Raw genomic sequence first — 23,721 nt, 5'->3', positions numbered from 1 at the left:
CCTTTCATGGGATTGTGATTGGGGTCCCTAGGTTCAAGGTCAAGTTTACTGTTACTTAGAAAAACGGTTGAAACTAAATTACTTTAGTTAGGGATGACATATCTTGACTAAACTTGGTGTACAGGTAGAGTTTATAGATACCTTTCATGGGATTGCCCTTGGGGTCCCTAGGGTCAATGTCAAGGTCACTGTTACTAAAAATAGAAAAACAGATGAAATTGAATAACTTTAGTAAGGGTTAACATATCTTAATCAAACTTGGTCTATAGGAAGAGTTTATGGATACCTTTCGTGGGATTGCATTTGGGGTCCCTAGGGTCAAGGTCACTGTAACTAAGAATAGAAAAATGGTTCAAACTGAATATCTTTAGTTAGGGTTGACATATCTTGACCAAACTTGGTCTATAGTAAGAGTTTATGGATATTTTCATGGGATTGCGTTTTGGGGTCCCTAGGTTCAAGGTCAAGGTCACTGTTACTAATAACAGAAAAACAGTTTAAACTGAATAATTTTAGACAGGGTGTACATATCTTGACCAATCCAAGTATAAAGGAAGAGTTTATGGATACCTTTCATGGGATTGCGTTGGGGTCGCTAGATTCAAGGTCAAGGTCACTGTTACTAAAAATAGAAAAATAGTTGAAACTGAATAACTTAAGTTAGGGTTGACATATCCTGACACAACTAGGTAAAAAGGAAGAGTTTATGGATACCTTTCAATGGAATGCATTTGGGGTCCCTAGGGTCAAGATCACTGTTACTAAAAATAGAAAAACAGACACAGGCTGAAGTTCTTCTGTCAATCATTAAAAACCTGGTTTTGTCGCATTGCGGCATTTTTTGTTTAATTTAAATTGGTTTAGTAAAAGAAAAGTTATCTTTGATTCAAGGCTTTATTTTAAACAAAATGTTTCCTTTCGACGTAGCATATATGACTTACTTTATCACATGGTATTAACACGCTGTGATTGCTGTTTTCGACATCAAGAACCTGAGATTAAATTTCTTACATTTCTACAGAAGATTAACATATTTTTTGTCTCCAGGGTCCCATAGCCCTTTTCAATGCCCGCAACTACTGGACTGCCCCTCGGAATGTGGTACTGGACCGAGCCACAGACCAGGGGTTCGGCTTCAGTGTCAGGGGGGACTGTCCGGTCAAGATTGCAGATATGGAGCCTGGCAGTGTTGCAGAGGTCTGGTGATAATTAAGAAGCAGACAGAGAGTTTATGATTTTAAATACTTTATTGTTTTAATGGTTTTGCCTTGGACCTTGGGCACTGGTTTTTAGCATGGCTGTTCAAAGAATATGGAGAGCTGTACTACTCAAGTGTCGTTGTTAATGTCTCCATTACACGTTGGTTAAGGATTCGCATATAAGCACACGTAGGTGAATATATCAGCAACAACTTGATGTATTGCATTGAGACTTTATACAATGTTACTCAACCATCCAACCTACTTAATTATCTTAATTAACTCTCTTTTTTCAAATAAAACTTTTGCAATGAAACTTTAGACAGGTGTTCCCAACTATCCAACCTACTTAATTAATGAAGTTAGATAACTAGTTTGCATATAATGCAAATTATGGCCCATCTGGTTAAGGTTTTGATTGCAAATGTGTATAAGTCAATTACTCATCAACTACTTGATGTATATCATTGAAACTTTATACAATGGCTCCAAACAATCCAACCTATATCAGCTGATCAAGTCAGATAATTAACTTGCATGTAATGCAAATGATGGCCCTTTATTATTTGACAAAGAATTCAGGTAGATAGCTATGAAATAGTTAAGTGCACTGGTTCTGTGACAGCTTTTGTTATTTTGAGAAGAATCCTTTATGAAGAAAATAACAAACTTTTTTTTTTTGTATTTTGAAGTTTTAAAATTTATTATTTACAAGGTCTCTTGAGTAAAACATTTTTCTTTGTTATTGTTTTTGTGTAACCACTTCATGCAAATTTACATGTATTAACCATGCCAACAAACATATTCTTATATTCCAGCAAGCCAACATCAATGTCGGAGACTTTATAGTAGCTGTTGGTGATGTCGACACAAAACGTGCAAAACACGACGAGGTTGTTAATTTGGTGCGTAAGTCTGGCATCCATCTTGTGTTACGTCTCATAACGCCCATGAACCAAGAATGTCTCGATGCTGGGGGCGCATCATCTGCGCCCAGTACGCCCAAAACTCCAATGAGAATGCAAAGTCCTGGACATAGTCTTTCAGGGGCGAGCAGTAAAAGTGGGAAAAGTAGTCGATTAAGTGCCCCCTGGATTTTTGCAAGAAAGGGTTCGAAAGATAAGGAAGAGACTGTCAGTAGAAATGACGAGTTTATTTTGCTCGGAGATGATTCAGATAAGTTTAGTGATCATGACATTCTCATGTGATCTGTTGGTTTTCATTTTTTTTTCATTTGCCTGCGGGCTCTCCAGCCTCCTTTTTTATCCTTATTTTTGAAGTTTTTATAAGTTTATTTGAAAAGGCCTATTTTTTCTACTTCTTTTTAAATTCTGATAGATTACTTTCATCTTTATTCATTAATTTTGTTCACCAATTACTTTTTGAGACCGAAGTGGCGCATTGTTGACAATCAAAACATATCTGACCTGAGGGTGGCCTAATGGCTTTTAATATTCCAACAAATTAGAAATGTCATCTGAGGATTAGTTTCATCACTGATTTCATGAAATAGGTACAAGACATTAAATTCTATTAATTTGTGTAAAAACTCAAAATTTGATTCCTTCTTTCCTATTGGACACTACTGGAGAGCCTGTACCATCGGTTTATCGTATTTTTGGTTGTTATTTGATAAAGCCCTGTTCATTTACTGTATATTATCATCCATGTTTTATATGCTGTATGTGCTGCCATGTTTACGAAGTATTTTTGTACAACAGCAAGTATTTTCATATTTTTTTTATTCTTCTATACATGTTCTTTATTTAGACAACTTTTGTGACAGTTTTGACACAATCCCATTTTTTAGTCATTCGTTATGATGTGTGATCTTTAATGTAAAAATCTCATTCGACACAAATCTTCATAACCTAAATTTTAATACCTTCATTATAGAATTTCATTTTACATGAAATATTTGTAAATTTATCAATTATTTTGTGTGATTTTTTAGAATAATGTTAAGCCACCTATATTTTTAACTATGCGAAGAATTTTTTTATTTATACATTATGTTCATTCATAAATTGTGGTTTCTCAACAGAACCCACTTTTGAAAGCATGGAGTCTTTGTAATGGCAGAATTTTTTTCTTATCCAAGGTAATGCCCCTTTTTGGACATGACATAAAAATTGTGCCAAAAATTGTTTTATGTGCCTTTTGCTTTTTTTAACTATTACTTGTGGAAATATTGTTTGTAATAAGTAAAGAAGTAAATATCCATTAATATAATTTTCCTATGTTAACACTGATGCTGATCTTTTAAGTTGCTAGATGAACAAATTTGTTCTGTAACTGTACCTCTGTTGTGACATTAATTTGTATTAATATTTTGTCTGAAATGTGTGTGTTATAAGGGAGATAGTCTATGCAAAATGGGGATATTTTTTCCTACTCTCAAGTCAGAACTGTGATCAGCTCTGTCTTAGCAAAATTAAACAGTATTGTACATATGTTCAGGGTTCTTGAAGCAGTTTTGTGGACAAATAAGTGTAATTAGGGATTCTCTTACAAATTATACTGTATATCAATATTTGGTTGTTGTTTGTACATACATTGTTTAGGGGTATGAAAATAAATTGTAGGATAAGGAGATGAGGTTAAATATTTAAAAATATAACTTGCTTAATTTGAAGTTATATTTGCAGAGTAATGATGTTATAATAGTAGGCTCATTAATTAGAAATTAGCTTTTAAGACTATATTCATGCATAATAATGTTTATGAAATGCCATTATATTCTCCAGGATTTATGATACATTTTTACATCACTCTAGGGTTAATATATCAGTATTGATTTTTTTTTGCCTCATTATAAATGTTCTCATTGAGATTAACACAAACATGTATGCAGATGAGCTATAACATTGTCATACAGAGTTAAAAATATATGACTTAAGTAGCTAGAATAAAAACCTACCAATTCTAAATGTGATAAATAGATAATACAATTTGAACACTTGGTTTCATGTTTTGTTTAAAAAGTCTTTTCACCATTTTGTCTCATGAATGTGTTTGCCCTAGTCATACTTTTAAACTATGTTGAATTATACACTGGACGACGCTTCTAAGCACTCATTACAGGCTCATGCCGCAGCCAATGGGATCTCTGGAAAGATTCACATTTAATAATTTAGAAGAGTTCTGACAACTAAAAATCCATTTAGCCGTTAAAAACCAAAAAATTAGTTACAAAAACAACTGCCAAAATTTCAGTCATTAATTGGTTTTATTAAGTGAGTAATTTAGAAGCTTGTACATGTATGCACACTTGCTGATATAAAGGTATTTGTGGGGCATTTCCTGCTGAAGAAAGTTGGCATTTATTTTTGGCTTTTGTTCTTTATCATTGGTAAATAATTATGCGGTGCTGGACTGTACTTGGCTTACTGACTTTCTTGCTAAGAAAACCAAAAAAAATAAACACAAAATAAGGTATTACAAAGTTCTTTATTTAAACAGTGACTAGATAAAGGTTTGATGAAGACATAGATACTACCGTTGTTTTCTCCTTGATAAGTTATTTCCAGTGCTGATGCATGTTTTCATGTAAATGTAGGTTATTTTATTTAATATAACAAAAATATTTTAAATTATATTTTTTTTAATAGTGCAATACAGTATTTTATGAATAAACTTTTTAAATTTTTACACATTTTAATGTAGGACATTTTTTTTTGTGTTTAGTACTTTATTTAGGTGTAACGTAACTTGATGTTTGTATTTACAAAGTATTAAGAGTTTAAGTAGTTGAAGTGCAACAAGCAGGATCTTATAGTTGATACTGTAAATAATCTTTTGGTCTCACATGAGGTATGTTACTCGTAAAAAGAGGTGTTAACTACCAAAAAGTCCTTAAAACAGGTCCTTTTAAACATGGGATACCATGGGTGCTGCTGTTCTGTTTTAGTCACCTTTTTTTCTATGCTTCAAGATTACGTAAAATTGACATTCCGGTACTTACTTTACCAAGACCCATTTCTGCTTGCTGTGGTCAAGGGACATGTTTCAGCTTATGATTTACAGTCATATATATGTATACAAAGTTCATAATTCACTGTCAGCCAGTGATGATTACCCTGTATTATAGGGTGCTTTAACAAAAATAAGGCAACAAAATTATCAACTTTTGTTAACTAAAATAAGGCAATGAAATAATCAACTATCAACTAGGCAGTAAAGAAAATATTTTTTTTTATATTTTACAGAATTACAATTTTATCCATAAAAACAGCTATAGCATGATATGCAAGTCATAGTCAAGTCTTCCAAATGATTTTGCTCCTATATATATATATAGACTTGTTTCATTTTGTACTTGTGGTTTTGTGTTAATCTTTTGTAAATAATGGTTTTATAATTTTGATTTTACATATTCAAAACTGGCTATATTCCCTATTATTTACAAGATCAGTTCCCATTTTCTACCATTATTTAGCAAAGGATATTTTGAATACTCTAAAGGTATACTATTTCCTTCCAATTTTAAATATTGTATAGAATCTACCATATAGATGACACCAAATGAAAAACCAGTATATGCATTTTAGCTCATAAACTTTATTTATTTAACTTTCTTGAATATAATAGTTTTGCACTTCTTTTGAAAAAAATATCCATTCCGATAGCCGATCAGAAAGCAAAAAAAAATCACCATGTGAAAAAAGGCGGCAAATGCATTGGATGGATGAAATCCCTGTTTTTGCAGGCTTCGTGCAAGACAGTTTAAATTCTGTGCAATATTGCATCAGTTTTGCACTAACCCTCAACATTGTGCAAAAAAGTGTAGTTTTGGGATTTTTACTTCTACTTCTAGTTATTTGTCTGTACTGAAAATCACTGTTTTGGTATTTACAGGTTTTTTATTTGGTAACATCGATATCCCTTCGCAGTTTAGGACTGTTAAGTGAACTAATCTCTTATATTTGCAAGATTAGTTTCTATCTTGGGTTGTATATCATATCCTTCCAGAAATCCACATGTTAAATTAAACGATTCTGAAAGTTCTGTGATTCACTAAATTTTAGAGAGATGTTTTGAAGCTGTTAAATTATATGTTTAGGCAAGCAAATAGTCTAGATGAGATGTTTTGAAGCTGTTAAATTATACGTATAGATTTTAGTGATGATGTTGTTGAGTGAAGTTATTACCGTACATGTAAATATCACTGCTCAGTCCACAGATGTGTCAGTTGTGTACCTAAACCTGTTCAAATTCAATGGATTAATGTATGTTTTAATATAATGTTAACTGTAGTCTATTTAGTTATTTATAATCGGAAAAATAGATCTGTCTTAATGTTTAACTATTCATTTTACAATTATTGTGATGAAAGTTGTAATAACTCACTGTCGTTGGCATGATGTGATGTGAGAGTGTGATTTTGTTTTTGTGGGTGAAAACCGGAATACTGGGTACCCCAAAAACTCACGTGACCCCCAACCAAATTCCGTTATGCCTGGCCGGATTCAAACACGGGACGCTAGGTGAGAAGAGAGTAAGCTTACCACTTCCTTACCGGACAACCAATGTTGTTGTTATATTTCATGTCTATTCTATAATTTTAGGTTGTTTTATGGAGAACTATGATATTATTTATGTTTTTGGTAGAATTTATTTTTGTATAAAGACAACTCTACATGAATTGCCATTTAATATAATAATCTATGAAACAATATTAGGAAAAAGTCTAATGTAAGTGTTTTTATTTTAGATTATATTTTTTTTTAGTACTGTTGTATAATGGAATGTTTCTTCAAGCATTAAATGGTAGTTTCTATTGCATTATAGTAAAATTTAAATTGTAATGATCGAGGAATTTGACAAAATGAAAACCTCATTATCTGAAAAGAGCCAGTAACATTGTGACAATCAAATAAGTTTATTTCTTCTGTTAACGTGGTGTTTATTTTGGATTCATCATATTAGTTATTCATCAAATGTTGCTCTTTTTGCTAAGCTTTTCACTAACATGTTTTATAAAGCACTTGTTTGGTTTGATGTTGTTTAATTGTGTGCTCTATAGTTTTATTTTATTGTTTTGTTAAGAATGTTTGTCCTGTCTGTTGAAAGTCAAAGGGGATGGAATAGTTAAAGGTTGAACATTTGGAACAGACGAAAACTTGATTTTATTCTGTAATATTTACACCTCAACTTCCATTTCTTAAATTAACGTCCTTCTGGCAATTGTGTATATTCAGATGAATGCCTGCGGATATGTTCGGACTCAACACACTTTAACCAGCCCAAATGCATTCGTACCCCGATAATGACATCAATTAGCAATTAATTCCTAAAATAACAATTTCATTTGTTTTCCATGTAAACATTATTTTTTATACTCTAATCTTTATGAAAGCTCTATTCTTATTTGGTTTTTTAGCACTAAACATTATATTTTAGTCTGATTTGAAACATTGTGAAGAACACTACCTACTGTTTATAAGCCAAGCCCTTCAAGCAACTGATAAGCCTATGACTTTCATTAGACAGAATACAATACATCTGTCCATAAATATTTTGATGTTTAGTTTTTATAACAATATAAATTTGGTGATAAGGCAATATGCAAATACCATTATTCACTGGTGTATTTGAAATATATGCAATAAAAAAAGAAAAGTATTGATTGCTTTACAATTTCGAATATCAATTATGTTCCCTTCAGAAAATTGTCAACTTTTCAATTACTGGACTGTTATAGGTAAACACTAGCAGATCTCTGTGTCCCCCTAAAATCTTTCAAGTTTACTTTTTATTTCAATATACCAGAAAAAAGTAAAAAAAACCACAACCCAAAATGCACCATTTTGGAAAAGAAATAATAATTTCTTGGGGGAGTACCCCCAAAATCCCCCTGCCAACACATGAAAATTTCAATTCTAAGGGAGAGGCGCAAGTCAAAAGGTGACGCCCCTAAATTACACCCCCTCTTACATTGAATCCTGGACCCACCCCTGGTAAAGGTCACAAATTTGCATCTACCCCATACCTCAAATATTTTTTTGGTTGTTTTTAGTCCCGGTCATGTGATAGCTCAAAAAGTATCAAAACTTGGATAATGTGTATGTGGAAAGAGGCAATATGGAGATTATGCACGTTGGTTTAATATCATTCGTCAGACAAAGTTATGCAGAGTTATGGCCCTTGACATTAAAATTAGAGCCAATTTGGCCCTGTGATAAATCAAAAAGTATTGAAGTTTGGTTCATGAAACTCAGTATGTGGACAGAGCTCTAAAACTTGTTCATTATTAATTCAAACTATGTTAATTCATCTAAGATCAAGGTAAAGGTCATACAAGGTCATACAACGAGGTCAAAGATAGAAATATTATTTTTAAAGTTCAACCTTCCTGATGAAGGTCAGGTTTACTATGTTGATAGCACTCTCAAGGTACTTCTGTGCTTTCTTTCAGAGACCGTGACATTTAATCCAGGTCAAGGTCAAATGCCCCATGTTGATAGCATTTTCAAGCTACTTCTATGCTATCCTCAGTGCACATGACATTTAAAAGTGAACATCACAAAAATGCTGGCTAAAACCTTAAACTAAAAGATTGTTCAAATATATGAAGGAAAACTGACTCCAATAGCTGTTGTAATAATGAAATACAAATGTAAGAGATTTAATTTTAAAAAGGCATACAAGTGTACAAAACAACAGATAAATAACATGATAAAATACTTCAAAAGAAATTATAAATAAAATAAATATTTGACACTGTGTTCCAATGTTTTAGTACAATTATCATGTCCTAAATACAGATAGGTTAATCATAATGCCGGGAACATGCAAACGTCCTTTAGAATCTCCAAAAACTTGATTTCTGGTACACTGTTTTCGATATAAATTATGCTAAGACCATTAAATTTCATGGTACTGCTGACAATAAATAAATATATATGTTATATTAAGAGTAAAAAAGCGGTACAAATATGCCATAAAACATGTGCGCAAAAATATATCATTTACAGCAAAAATGACGAACTAAAGCATAGACAATGGATTTCAGGCATAAAATAAACCTGAAAAAATGGCAGCCAATGCTAATGTTGATTTTCCAGAATGTAGAAAAGTCTTCATTGAAACTGCCGTATAGTAATGCACCAGTCAATTGTAACCACGGCCCTCCAGGTCCGGGGGTATACCGGGGAAATGGGCTGTGTTTTTACCTTCAAGGTGGGCAAGCAGTACCGGGTGAATGTGGTGGTTTTGTCTTTGCCCGAAAACAGCAGGGCATGGGCCTTTCCTAGGGTCTCGAGGGTGTGGGGGCATTTTGCGGGGATTTAGCCAGCAGTTTGTCCCTACAAGGTGGAGATTTTACCCGGGCTTGGCTGGAATGAAAGTTAAAGTCCCCGCCATTCCCCATACCTTAAAGGGCCATGATTACAATTGACTGGTGCATAATAAACCTGTTTTAACATACTAAACTTGCTGTAAACATAGGGCTTAAGAATGGTGATATATGAGTGACGCCATTAAATGTATGAAAATGATAAGATGAGTATTTTATTCACATTGAGCAGTTCATGCCTGAATTTATATGACCTTGAATATATCATACTGTCTAAATGAGAAATGTCAGACCTACTTTTAGTATTATAGATCTTTGTTAAATATAATTCAGTTATTGACAGAGATATTGGTGTATATCCTGTTTTATAGACCATGTGGTCTCCACATAATAACTTACATTTTTAGCCAATGAGATTGCATATCAGCCTCCAATAAATACCATGCTTAATCGTTACTACAGTAAAACTGCGGCTATTTGAACAGGATGTCGTTCGTAAACTGGCGTTCAGTCGAGATTGAAGCTTAGTCCCGACAATTATTCCTTCTATTTTCATATAAAATATACTGACGCTGGATCAAAACCTAACTAAGTCGAGGAGTCGAACACCATTGCTGGTACCAAATACACAAATCATGTGCAAAACCTTATGATTACCTCGAGGTCAAAATTCACAGATTTTCATGAAAGCATGTCTCAAATTAAACAATTGGCAGGTGTTCTTCAACTTTGAAATTACATTGTAAGACATTTCATAACAGACTTAAATGGAAACTTGGGTTGTTCCAAACATCGGATCACTCAAGGTTTTAACTCGGTCCTGAGCATCCTCGAGCGATCGCAATTTTACTGAACTTGCATTTCTACTTAACAGACAATAATATCAAAATTTGGTTCCCCACCTGCTAAAAAACCTGTAATAATCTAAGTTAGTTAGACCATATTGTGTAAAATCTAATTGACTAAGAGGACATGCTCCCTTTGTTTCCTCTTCTAAATAATTTTGCAATTTTACAAAAAAATATTGAAGTTTAACTATGACGTAAAATGGGATTTAAAAGTGTTTAATTATATGCTTTAGTAATATTCTTCCAAGTGAACTCTTTTTTACAAAATTCAAGAAAACTTATTCTTACAAAAAAAGATAATCCAAAAATTATAAGAATATCCAAAAATGTTATTTTCATAAAAAATCTTACTGATGTTAACGTAAATACTATTTCTTTTGGCTTATTAAATCATAGTGTCCAAAAAGAATGACATCACACCCTGTTATGCGTGTGGGATTGTTTACAGAAAAAAAATCACTTTTTTGATGGTGAATATCATGTATTTCATTTTCTTTGTTTTGTCACATGACAGTCTCTCGACCAATGAAAAGGGCAGAAATATGCCAAGCATTTTCAATACATGTAATGATAAAAATAATTTTACACTAGCCAATAATGTAACTAACAGTCAATGAATTATAGTTGTGTATAATGATATTTAAAATAGTACATTAAAAACAATACAAAAGAAGTAATGAAAAGTAAGTGTTTGATATGTAAGACCGCGTTATGGCTTGTACGGATATGAGCAATCGGATACAAAGGGACAAGATATTTGATACAGTCATGGTTTTACAAATACAACATCTCTGTCTGAGCAAATGAATACATTATGATCTGCTTAACATAAAAAGTACCAGCTTCTGGTTTTTGTTTCAAGCTAAACACACTATATCTTTCTTTATAGAGTTATATTCTCATTTTAAACCGTTATGAGGCTTTTCAAGGAAACTATTTTTAATATAAAAATCACTATAAACTATTTTCTTATTTTGTAAAATCAAGTTAATGAATGTAAATATACTTAATCAAATAAGATACATACTTGTTATGTTTAAAATGTTTTGGGAATTCTGGGCCAGGTATATTCACTAGTGTAAACACAATTACACTGAAACGCTGTTCCTATTTTTAGAATATAAAAAACAATGTGTATAAAGTATAACAATACCATTCAGTCTATTGACTACATACAATTTATAATTACAAAAAAAATGCAAAAACAATATATCTAAGAATCCTAATCCTTAAAAAAACTAACACTCAAATTTGATGATCAATATTTTCTGCATTTTTTAGGACAATTTTTGTACCATCAGATAAAGTGTCCAAAAAGTACTTTTTCCTAAGAGATTCACTTTTCTTTGTAACAGAAAATATAATAGTTCCAACAATGCCAGGGTTTAATAATAGCCTGAGATTGACTCTTGACATTTATAATAAAACAAAATTGTAAGATAAAAAAAAGTGTTATTAGACAGCTGTAGAACGTTTTCTATTGCAACTGGATTTTAAATAAATTTATAATTCAATATAAGGCTTACATTGACAATAGGTGATATTCTTCCATGTCTTTTTTCTTTCTTTTCTCTTTTCTTTGAAATAATGGATATTTGTTAAGCGTTAAAAGTTATACAGTATAAAACATTTATGTCGGTGTAAATGTTACTTTTGTACAAGTTCTTGTACTTACTGTTTGAAAAAACAAAAAAGGCCAGGAAAAACCCACCAAAAAACAACATCTTTTTCCGAAGAAATTATACCCGTATTTATATGGTTCTTTGCATTAGGTTCATTAATTTGGGAGGGATTTTTATTCTTTAATGTTGAATAATGGATGTTCACACTGGCACTGGATTTTCAAACTCAAACATTTTTTAAAAAAATAAAAAAAAAACCTTATAATTCCTCACTAAAAATTATAATACCGTGAAAAAATATTGATTTTTTTTTTTTAAAATATGCACTTTGTACTGTATAATATAAGTTAGTATATATATATTATACAGTACAAAGTGCATATTTAAAAAAAAAAATATTTTTTAATATTTTTTTACATTTTCGGTATTTTACATTTTCGGTATTTTAATTTTTAGTGAGGAATTACAAGATTTTTTTTGATTTTTAAAAAAAATGTTTGAGTTTGAAAATCTGGTGCCAGTGGGATGTTCATTAAAAAAACAAAACAAACAATGGCCCAATTGTTCAAAACTTTGTTAAAGTGAACAACATTGTTAACGACATCGTTGTTAACTTTCAAATTGTTACTGCTCTGGACGTTTAATTGATACACTTGTGATCTGCTGTATTTCTAACAAAGATTTGAGACAATTTGTTCAGCTGTACTTGTTTATATTTAAATATGTGAGCATATCATTAATTATTTAAGGTTTAAAACTTATCAATGATCTCATTAATCATATCATTAACTATAACAAAATTCTGAACAATCAACACAAAATTCATAAAACATTAAAAAGGTTATTTAACTAATTGCACATTCATAGGACACCATAGCATAACAATTCTTTTCAGTACACATGACATAAATAAAAGCTAAGTGCAATTAACCATAATGCTCAATTAAGCATACAAGAAAATATCACAATTTCATGTCCATGTCTGAATAATCCAACCTGTTGGGGTGGGACTCTTCCTTGAACAACTTAAAAATATTAACAAACTCACTAATGTTTGGAATCCAAATCAAAATCAAGGAGTCCAGAAATTTTATATCAAATTCAATGTCAAAGGGAAAACACAAACTCTTCACTCTCAATTTAGGAATCCAGGACACCTGGTTATCACAAACATCCTGACTTGTGAATATCAGTTGAAGACTCAGACACAGAAGAACTTAATTTTAATTTTGCTTTAAAAATGCTATTATAAGAGCAAAGATGGTAAAAAAATGATGCATGTGTTACAAATAATCTGTTCTATAATCAGGCACACATCTTTTGTCATAATTAGTTCTAATATAGATATCTTGAAACTATTAAGATTTCAATTATCTGAGCCCAAGTCTGAAACTTTGTAATCAAGACGCTAGTGAATACAGAACCTGGACTTCCTTCAATGTCAAACTCTGCACTCAACAAATTGAAGTAATCAAGACTATAACATGTAACATTTTAACAATTATCAGCACATAGATTAATAATTTGCTGGAGCAATTCGGTCAAATTGAGAATCTTCGTATGTAGGTGGTGCCACCATTTGTGGGTCCTGAATAACCAGCATTATGTTTCCGGTGTTTGATGGGGCTGCCTCCATGGTTGGGGCTGAGGGTCTGGGCTGGACCCGTGGGGATTCCTGATGCACTGGGGAAAACCTTGCACCATTTCCTGATTCTTCGGGCTTTTTATTACGTCTGTTCTTAATTCGATCCCATGGTAGTTTGCCATATTTACGGTGATAACAATATGTTCCAATTATGCTGAGGGCTAACACTAGAAGTACCACTACGATGGCAATTACAACGTGAAACCATAAAATACCCCGATTCTCTGAAATTGTAGTATTCAAAATATAATTCGAATGGAAATAAACTTTTTGCAATCATTTTTTACTTAGAACTTTAGAAAACGTAAATAAGCTTGAGAAAGCATCATAGGCCATAATGACCTTCATAAAAAAACTTAAAATTTAATATTAGCTACGGTACCTTCCTGTGGTGGAGGTTCATTGCCTTCGTTGTATAAAATGCTGCTGCCATCTACAAATCAAACATGGAGATTATTTTAGTTAAGCATTTAATAATCAATTTCATTTTTGCCATGTAAGGAGATCATTTTCACAATTTTGTCATTTTTTTAAAATGGTTAAAAAATATAGGACCTGCCACAAGTCATTAAATAATAAACAATTTATTCAACAAGATCAGGAAATTTGTTTATAAGCAAGCCTTTTTTCTAGCTAAAGATTTCATTCCCTGTTCTTTTAATGATTTTCATTCCCCTGTAGATGTAAGGCATTTTTTTCCGAACTTTGTTCACCTGCACATTAACCAGTTTTTCGCTACCTTTGTTCACCCTGTACTATAGTAATGTTGATAGGTAAATTTTCACTGGCTTTGTCCCCCTGCACATAAAGCAGTATTTCCCTACCTTTGTTCCCCCTGTACTGTAGTAATACTGATAGGTAAGTTTTCGCTGGCTTTGTCCCCCTGCACATAAAGCAGTAATTCACTACCTTTGTCCCCCTGCACATAAAGCAGTATTTCGCTACCTTTGTTCCCCCTGTACTGTAGTAATATTGATAGGTAAATTTTTGCTGGCTTTGTCCCCCTGCACATAAAGCAGTATTTCGCTACCTTTGTTCCCCCTGTACTGTAGTAATACTGATAGGTAAGTTTTCGCTGACTTTGTCCCCCTGCACATAAAGCAGTAATTCACTACCTTTGTCCCCATGCACATAAAGCAGTATTTCGCTACCTTTATTAACCCTGTACTGTAGTAATATTGATAGGTAAATTTTCACTGGCTTTGTCCCCCTGCACATAAAGCAGTATTTCGCTACCTTTGTTCCCCGTTCTGTAGTAATACTGATAGGTAAGTTTTCGCTGGCTTTGTCCCCCTGCACATAAAGCAGTATTTCACTACCTTTGTCCCCCTGCACATAAAGCAGCTACCTTTCGCCCCCCTTTTATTTTGCCTCCTAGATATAAGAGATATATTTAGATATAAGGCAGATGTAGGGCAGTTTTAGCTACCATTGCCCCCTGTATACAGTACACTCAACGAGTTAGACCCACTTTCCTTTTCCCTACGCGGATTTTTGCTATCGCGGCCAACACAATGATTTTATCGACTGTCCGCGTTCCTCGGAGTTTGAATTTAAGGCCCTCGGAGGGTGATCAGTCGACCGAAGAATAACGAACTTGGCGTTCCTCAGAGGGGTTAACTCCGCAAAACTCTGCGGACACATGATAAGAATCTACGCTCAAGTTATTTTATTTTAATTCTTATTAAAATTTTCAACCGATTACGACGGCTCCAGTAAATTGCTATTATTCTTTTTCCTCTGCCCGTTTTGCATGAAGTAAGCTTACTACAAGAATGCAGTCGTATTTCACTAGTTGCACATGCATCTTATAAACGTGTTTTGCTAATGACTGATAAACACATTTCATTCGAGAAATTCTAGGTTACACATTTTCGGAAAATCAGGAGGTCAAACACGCGTTCAAAGTTCACAGCGCATGGTTTTGAAGGCCTTTTTGCCTAGTTTTCTGTGGAAAATTCCATTAAACGTCATAGCTTTTTTTAACCACCAATAATAAATAGTATATTCTACATTGAATTGATCACGCGCTTGACGTCAGAGGTCATGGTTCAAAATCGTGTAAATAGTAGGCTGCTTTGTGATGCAATAAAATTAGTGCAATACTTTAAGGATTCAATGTTTATTATTCAAGACAATAATCAATTGGCGTTTACAGACATAAATACAAATTAAACGTTGGTAAATGTAAGAATCTTTTACGCTTAACAATGTGCATAAGCATAAAAATAAATAACATCTAAACAAGAATGATTTCTTGCTGATCTGATTAGACTCGGAGTTCCGCCGCGGGATCATAAAATCGGACGATTCTCAACGTTATCGTTCATATTAAACTCGGCTGGGGGGGGGGGGGGGGGGGGGGGGGTGAGTGCGGAAGGTGGGTCTTACTCGTTGAGTGTACTGTATGTAAGGCTTTTGTTTTTCATGGAGATGTATAGCAGTTTTTTTAACTATGTTTCCTTGAAGAAATAAAGCAGTTTTTCCCTACCTTTGTTCCCTCTGCAGATGTAAGGAAGTTTTTCCCTGCATTCCCTGGCCAACCAGTCTGTTGCATCAAATCCCTGAGCCACACACAGATTCTTGTAAGACTGGTTCACTATTGACCTGTTGGGGGAAGAGTGTTGCATGAGGATACAAACCACTAACAAAGATATAAATTGGTTATTAATATTTGTAAAACAATTATTTACCATCATTTGGAATCCATATTACACTAAATGTTTACAAAGAGATAACCTAATTTGTCTTGTGGTTTCTTATGATGCATTCATGCATGTTTTAATGTACCTTTGAAAGCTGAGGTCACTGCGGTCAATCCAGGTAAACTGACCATTGCCATCTTTGTCATTGAGACCGATCCAGGCCGGAAATATGCCCTTACCAGTTCCTGTAAGATAGGGCAGATGGCATGATATCCTGATCATGTTATCATCTCTTTAGGAAGATTGATTGGCTGACCTTTTTCTGGTTCTGTACGTATGTTTTTTTTATTCTGTAAGTGGATAATTCTTTTAACTGAATGCTCATTATATTGAATATTTTTATGAAGAATGTAAGTGTGCAAAAATAACCATTATGTCATCAAATAAATTCAATTTATTGGATTTCCAAACAAAAGCATCACTATATTGAGTCAACAGTTTTCACACAAAGTAAGACAACATTACAGCATGACATGAACTAGCAGCACTTCACATATTACACATTCTGGCAATCTTACATGTACTACCAGGACAACACAAACTAGCAGCTCTACATGAACTAGAAGTTTTTCACAAAACAACTGAAACTAACAGCTATACATGAACTAGCAGTTCTTCACAAACTACTGAAACTAACAGCTCTATATGAACTAGCAGTTCTTCACAAACTACTGAAACTAACAGCTCTACATGAACTAGCAGTTCTTTACAAACTACTGAAACTAACAGCTCTACATGAACTAGCAGTTCTTCACAAACTACTGAAACTAACAGCCTACAAGAGCTAGAAGTTTTTCACAAAACAACTGAAACTAGCAGTCCTTTTTGAACTGGCAGTTCTTCACAAACAACTGAAACTAGCAGTCTTACTTGAAATAGCAGTTTTTCACAAACTACTGAAAATAGCAATCCTAAATGAACTAGCAGTTCCTCATAAACTAATGAAACTAGGAGTTCTACATGAACTAGTAGTTCTTCACAAACTACTGAAACAAGCAGTCCTACACAAACCAGCAGTTCATCACAAACTAATGAAACTAGCAGTCCCACATGAACAAGCAGTTCTGCATGAACTAGCAATTCTTTACAAACTAATGAAACTAGCAGTTCTATGTGAACTAGAAATTCTTCACACAGGACTTAAATAAGCAGTCCTAATTGAACTAACAGTTCTTCACAAACTAATGAAACTAGCAATCCTACATGAACTAGACATTCTTCACAAACTGAGTAAACTTACAGTTCTACATGAACTAGCAGTAATTCACAAACTAATGAAACTAGCAGTCCCACATGAACTAGCAGTAATTCACAAACTAATGAAACTAGCAATCCTACTGAACTAGCCGTCCTTTAATATTACTACACATACTAGTGGTAACAGTGCTCTATGTTCTTGCAGTACTATAATTATGTACTAGTAGTCCAGCTATTAGGAATAGTGGGGCCATTGTATCACAGCATGTTTCATACAATCAATCAATTAAGTGGGTATGGGAGATATTTTTAATCAAATAAGTAAATGGGAACATTACTTTAGGTTGAGTTAAATATGCAAGTTTAAGTTTTACTTACAAAGTGATCATATGGATTTCTGGACCTTAAAATATTTTGCCATACACTCCTTGATGAAATTATGGCCCCAGTATTGACATAACACATTTTTCTGGCTCTAATGTTCAACCTGTTAGGAATAAAGCATCCATCTCATCTATACTGTGCAGGCTAGCAAGGTTTGCTTTGTTGAATTTACAGATGTCCTGAGAACGCGACCAGTCAGCTGTGAGGTTACGCTCCACCATTAGACATTCACTGGAGGATGAAGGCACAGGAATCCAACCAGGCGGACAATTGGATGGGTCTGAAAAATGGTACAAGAGAATAGGTGTTGAGTTAGTGATGTTGTTAAACATTTATTTCAACATTTCAATAAGGTCATTATCCCCGCGTTTGATGCACAATTCAAAATGTTTATATTTATGTTTATTGTATATTCAACCATAACAAGAGTCTAACGTAGGGGCGCATGGGGATGGGAGTAGGAGGGGTCCACCCCTGTCACGATGGGGGGGGGGGAGGGGGTAGGTTGTTGGGTTTTCTCGTAGAATGTTATGTTTTCATACTCAATTTAAATCATTTTATGACTATTTATTATATGCTTTCCAGTGATTTATAGAGATTTATCTGTGAAAGAAAAATGATGTTTCACTGTTTCAAAAGTGAACACCAAAAGTAAATATTTAACTTGTGGCTTCGCCAGTAATGGAATATAGCTTTTGGTGCTCACTCGGTGAAATATATCACAATCTTACACTGAAACAAACAATTATCCTCTATTTATCTGAACCTCTATATATTATAAATACAAAAACAAAGCAAAACAATATACCGGTATGTACATGACAATGGCATAAGCTTACTGCAACAAGAAAATTTAAGCTTTAAGAAGACTTAAACTAGCTTTGGATTTATTTACATACCATAAATTTCAAAGAACATTTCCACACCCCTTCTCTGGTACGCATTTCTCGGAGTGCTGGAGAACTGGAGGAATACTGAATTCCCCACCGACAAAATTGTACCAGGATTCCATGCCACACAGATTGCTGTCAACTTTTCACCTTCTTGATTGCTTCCTACAGAGTTGCAGTTGAAATATCTGATAGCAAATCACATATATAGGAGAGAAAATAATTTATATCTGTCAAACCCATTAATGGTAAAAATTGCTTATTATAATCAAATCAAAATGACACATAAATCAAAAATATTTTTCTGAAAAAAATATCTAAAATGGCAGCAGAGACAAAGCTCATTTGATTTAGGCAATGAAATTTTCTATTTAATTTTAGGCATTGACTTAATAAGTACCTTAAAGTCTGATTTTAATAACAATATTTTGTCATATGTTTGTTGATAGGCAGGGCTTCCATTTAGAATTTAAGAAATTGAAACTGGAAGTATAAACTTCCTTACCATCAATATTGGAAGTTTTTCTCTGAAATGTGGAAGTTTATGTCACTCGAACACTTTTTTTTCAAAATTATGTTGATTTTTTTTTTTTTTCTACTATCTTGTTAACAATTCTATATTTTAATAATTCATATTACCGGTACTTAAGACTGATTGAAAATTTCAGCTTAAAAGTAACCAATGACCTTGTTTTGATATTTTGAACTTCCAAGCCGGCAACTTTGAAATTTTCTAAAAAAAATAAGTTTTTGTACTTCCAAGGTTGTACATTGAATACACTTTCTTTTGCATTTTTTATCCTTACTTATTTTCTAAGTTTATTTAACATGAAGTACACAAAAAACAAAATAAGTGTGATAAACTTTAATTATTACCTTCCCAAATGTTGACACGATCATAGGCATCACATGTAGAATAACTAGAACTCCAGTCAAGGTCAAGTTGGGTGACAGTGACCTTGACCCTCCAGTTGCTAGGGGCAACAATCTGCCAGGAACATTTCAGATTGTCACCATGGAAACCATCTTCTGTTTCTCGAGTCTAGGTAAAAATATTTTGTCAGAATCACAATATAAACCATCTTCTTTGCCTTTGATTTCAAGTGGCTACATAATTATGTAATATCAAAAAACACTACGTTAGAATGAAGTATTAAAAATAAGAAAAAAAAATAAAGCTGACATTATTTATGCAGTTGGATTTGATTAATTTTTAACATGTGCAATGCCATATATGCCATATTTCTGGAGACCATTCTAGGGGATTTAGACATTTTTGTTCTGAATTCCACTTGCAGAACAAAATATGCCATAGAAAAATATATATTTCAGACAATGCAATTTGCTTACCTTCCACCAAAGTCAATTTAAAACATTCTGCTTACAGTCATAAATGATCACTTTCAGACAAATGGAGAATGTATAAAAAAAATAATAAATGTTGTTCTTTTCTTCCATTTCCTCAATAGTTATATTTGTTTGATATTGATCATTATTACAATTAATTTATCACTTTTTGCAAAAGCTGATAATCATGTTTCCTTCCGGCATTTATCAAAACAATAAATGTATTCATTGTAATTCATAACGTCATTTTCAATGGAGTAGTTTGTTTACATTCAGTTTCACTCACTTACTGTGGTTTCACTTTGTCTTCTGTACTGTATGTAATATGCTGCTAAAATTCAACCCTGCTGTATAATTTTTCTAAATTACAAAAAAATAAATGAACAAGAGCTGTCACAGTATGTGACGAATGCCCCCGAATGTGACATTGACCTACGAACAAGGTCAGTACATGAAAAGTTGATCTTGCCTTTACGTGTAAAATACATATGGCAAGTTATTTTAAATTGCCTCTGAACATAAAAAAATACCACCCATACTTGACAACCTACACTGTTATGTCCTTATATCTGTCCATACAAAAGAAAGTTACAGCCCGGACACGACAACCTATACTCTATGTCCTTATATGCAGCACTCCATTGTGAATAAACACTATGTGTGACCTTGACCTTTGAGGTAGGGACACGGGTCTTGCAGGCGACACGTCGTCTTGGTATGTGGAACACATGTGGCAAGTTATTTTAAAATCTGTCCATACAAGGGAAAGTTACAGCCCGGACACGACAACCTATACTCTATGTCGTTATATGCAGCACTCCATTGTAAATAAACTCTAAGTGTGATATTGACCTTTGAGGTAGGGACACGGGTTTTGCACGCGACACGTCGTCTTGGTATGTGGAACACATGTGGCAAGTTATTTTAAAATCTGTCCATACAAGGGAAAGTTACAGCCCGGACACGACAACCTGTACTCTATGTCCTTATATGCAGCACTCCATTGTGAATAAACACTAAAAGAGTGACCTTGAACTTTGAGGTAGGGACACGGGTCTTGCACGCGACACGTCGTCTTGGTATGTGGAACACATGTGGCAAGTTATTTTAAAATCTGTCCATACAAGGGAAAGTTACAGCCCGGACACCACAACCTGTACTCTATGTCCTTATATGCAGCACTCCATTGTGAATAAACACTAAGTGTGACCTTGACCTTTGAGGTAGGGACACGAGTCTTGCACGCCACACGTCGTCTTGGTATGTGGAACACATGTGGCAAGTTATTTTAAAATCTGTCCATACAAGGGAAAGTTACAGAGCCGGCCGGACGGCCGGACGGACGGACGGTGCGATTTTAATATGCCCACCTTCGGGGGCATAAAAAGAATCTGTGGATATTTGGTCCCCGCTAGGTGACTAGGAGATGGATCAATATCCCGCCCGCCAATGGATATGGCATGTATGCATTGCACACTTGACAATGATCATATTTGTTAAAATTATTGATTTCTTACTTTTATGATTCCATCAGTGAAGTTGCTTATTTGTTGTATCTCGCCATTTTTACAATAAAACTGTGGTGTAGTTAAGGCTGAAGATAAAAACATTGCACACTTTTTTTGCAATAATTTCATTCATTTTTTTTTTAAGATTTTTTTTTATAAATAAAGAATCAATTTGTATTCATGCTGTTTGTACATTTCTCGACTCTTAACATAACTGAAGCACACAAGATATAACAAAGTTAATTCACATGCCAGGTTTTCAATTATTTGATGGGCAAATAGCCAAATAAATACAAACCTGTTTGAACAATAGCTATCACAATAGCTATCACACAAGTTCCAAAGTGCATATCTGTCCTGATGGCTATATCTGAAAGCATATGTCATCTTTAAAAATAAGCTTTTGGAAATGTGATTGACTGCACAAAAGGAATGTCTTTAAAGGCACAGTAGTTTGATTGGAATGAACATCTGCTTTGGTGTTATATGATACATGTATGACATGTAAAAAGTTAGTGACATTTAACCTAAAATATTTATTTTTTCTTCAGATTTATCAAATGGGTCACTTCTTATAACGATCTTGCATAAAGCCTATGAATAACTGCAGTTTAACAACGTCAGAAAATCTCAAAATGCCTAAATATCTTAAACTATAAGATCTTACACATCAACACACCAATCAACACTACAGTCCCTTTTAACCCGGTCAGGACTACAGTCCCCTTTAACTGTACATAGTGTTGATCAGTTGATAAAATGTATTTCTGGTAATTGTCTTTCAAATATAAGAAGATGTAAACTAGGTATCATGTTTTTGAATTCCTCAGAATTATGCTCATTCTTATCTGTTAACTATTGGTGATTTAACGAGCATGTAGACCTACTAGACAATGTACAGACAAACTGATTAAACTGTAAAAAATTTGCGTAGCTTTCAGGAAACCAGTGATATAAGACTGCCGACAAAAGATCAGATAGCAGATTTTCATATTTCCGTTCGAAAATTAATGTTTTATGGCTTAAACCATTTAAGAAAAATGCATAATACATCAATTTTTGAATTTAAATATAAAAATCTGTGATCTATTTTTTTGTCAGTAGTCGAATATAACTGGTTTCCATGGATTTTCGCAAAAAAATAGCTCGTTCCGAGACAAAAAATAAAAAAGTTGTCAAAACATTTGATCTGTGAGAGTGCAGCTTTAAAGATGCACTATTACTCCCAAACAAGGTTAACCACAATTAATACAATTGTTTTAATATACCAAAACGGATAAATAAATGTTGAAATCAATGGGTCTTATGAAGGATAATGAGTTTAATTTGAAAGAAATGTGCATAAAATACGGTATTTCAACCTAATGAGACAATAGAAGATCACAGTAAATATTTTATCACTCACCAATCATTTTATATTTTTGAGTTTTCATCTATTGAATACATGGTTACAATCTAATTACTAGTAATTAATACTTTCCTTAAATGCATTATCTAGGAAGTAGTCTAAGGATTATCACTCAAAGTTCATGTTTGTTAAACATGTGTATGTATTGATTTTGAATAAGATTGTCATTTTAAGTCAGAAAGTTACTTTCAACACACATTTGAATTATGGAAATAAACTCACATTCTGTGGCTGACGAAGAGGATAATGACGAAGAGGATAATGACGTAATATGCAAAGCAAAGTCTAGCGTTTTGCAGTTGCAATCGTTTGACACTTGCCAAGAAATTATAAAATATCCCGGATACGGGAATTTTTCAGCGCTGCTTTTATAATTTAGCTTACCATCTACACTTCAGTGAAAGGCCATTCCTGTACGTTTAGAAATTACACACTTCTACTAATGACAATCAATTTCGAAATGTTTCGAAATAAATTTCTTTACAGTTTTGTTTACTTCCTGTAAAAGTAGTGTTCGATTGTTCGGATAAGAAAACCGGTTCGGCTGGAAATAAACGTTATTGAAAACAATAAAAAAATATGAAACAACTTGCAATATTTGATCAATTATTGTCCAAGAAATAATGATATAATATACATGAAAACTATAAGATGGGTAAGTAAGTTAAATTT

The 23,721-nt window shown here is 33.3% G+C and overlaps 2 protein-coding genes across 3 annotated transcripts in view; one reads left to right on the top strand and one right to left on the bottom strand.

Annotated features, from left to right (window-relative positions):
* The window catches only part of LOC128243388 (rhophilin-2-like), a 32,162-nt gene extending 24,339 nt beyond the window's left edge, over positions 1-7,823 (top strand). Inside the window, exons 14-15 of the mRNA XM_052961142.1 lie at positions 1,048-1,197; positions 2,018-7,823. Coding sequence (XP_052817102.1) covers positions 1,048-1,197; positions 2,018-2,407 — 540 coding nt within the window. The 3' untranslated portion in view covers positions 2,408-7,823. The remainder of the gene's footprint in view (positions 1-1,047; positions 1,198-2,017) is intronic.
* A 987-nt stretch (positions 7,824-8,810) lies between these two features.
* On the bottom strand, positions 8,811-23,562 carry LOC128243554 (CD209 antigen-like protein B). Of its 2 annotated transcripts, XM_052961395.1 has the most exons (10): positions 23,434-23,562; positions 21,940-22,011; positions 21,651-21,727; positions 19,663-19,828; positions 18,796-18,951; positions 18,000-18,176; positions 16,401-16,500; positions 16,102-16,217; positions 13,993-14,043; positions 8,811-13,834 (listed from the first exon to the last, which is right to left on the bottom strand). In XM_052961395.1, the coding sequence occupies exons 2-10, from the start codon at positions 21,989-21,991 to the stop codon at positions 13,482-13,484; spliced, it is 1,248 nt and encodes a 415-aa protein (XP_052817355.1). In that variant the 5' UTR covers positions 21,992-22,011; positions 23,434-23,562; the 3' UTR covers positions 8,811-13,481. The 2 variants fall into 2 exon arrangements, with proteins under 2 accessions (XP_052817355.1, XP_052817356.1); XM_052961396.1 differs by lacking the exons at positions 8,811-13,834; positions 13,993-14,043 and adding an exon at positions 14,079-14,903.
* Positions 23,563-23,721: the final 159 nt, after the last annotated feature.

This window comes from Mya arenaria, chromosome 8 (assembly GCF_026914265.1).
Source record: "Mya arenaria isolate MELC-2E11 chromosome 8, ASM2691426v1".
Classification (NCBI taxonomy): Eukaryota; Metazoa; Mollusca; class Bivalvia; order Myida; family Myidae; genus Mya; species Mya arenaria.
Note: the sequence above shows the minus strand (reverse complement) of the source record. Positions and strands in the feature narration are given on the sequence as shown.

What these genes read in the sequence shown, in the direction of transcription:
- LOC128243554 (XM_052961395.1), bottom strand. Translation starts at nt 21,991, where the DNA reads ATGCACTTTGGAACTTGTGTGATAGCTATTGTGATAGCTATTGTTCAA. An exon ending in TCACTGATGGAATCATAAAA is followed by an intron (nt 19,829 to 21,650) that starts GTAAGAAATCAA and finishes ATTTTTACCTAG; the next exon opens with ACTCGAGAAACAGAAGATGG. An exon ending in AATGTTCTTTGAAATTTATG is followed by an intron (nt 18,177 to 18,795) that starts GTATGTAAATAA and finishes ACCATTTTTCAG; the next exon opens with ACCCATCCAATTGTCCGCCT.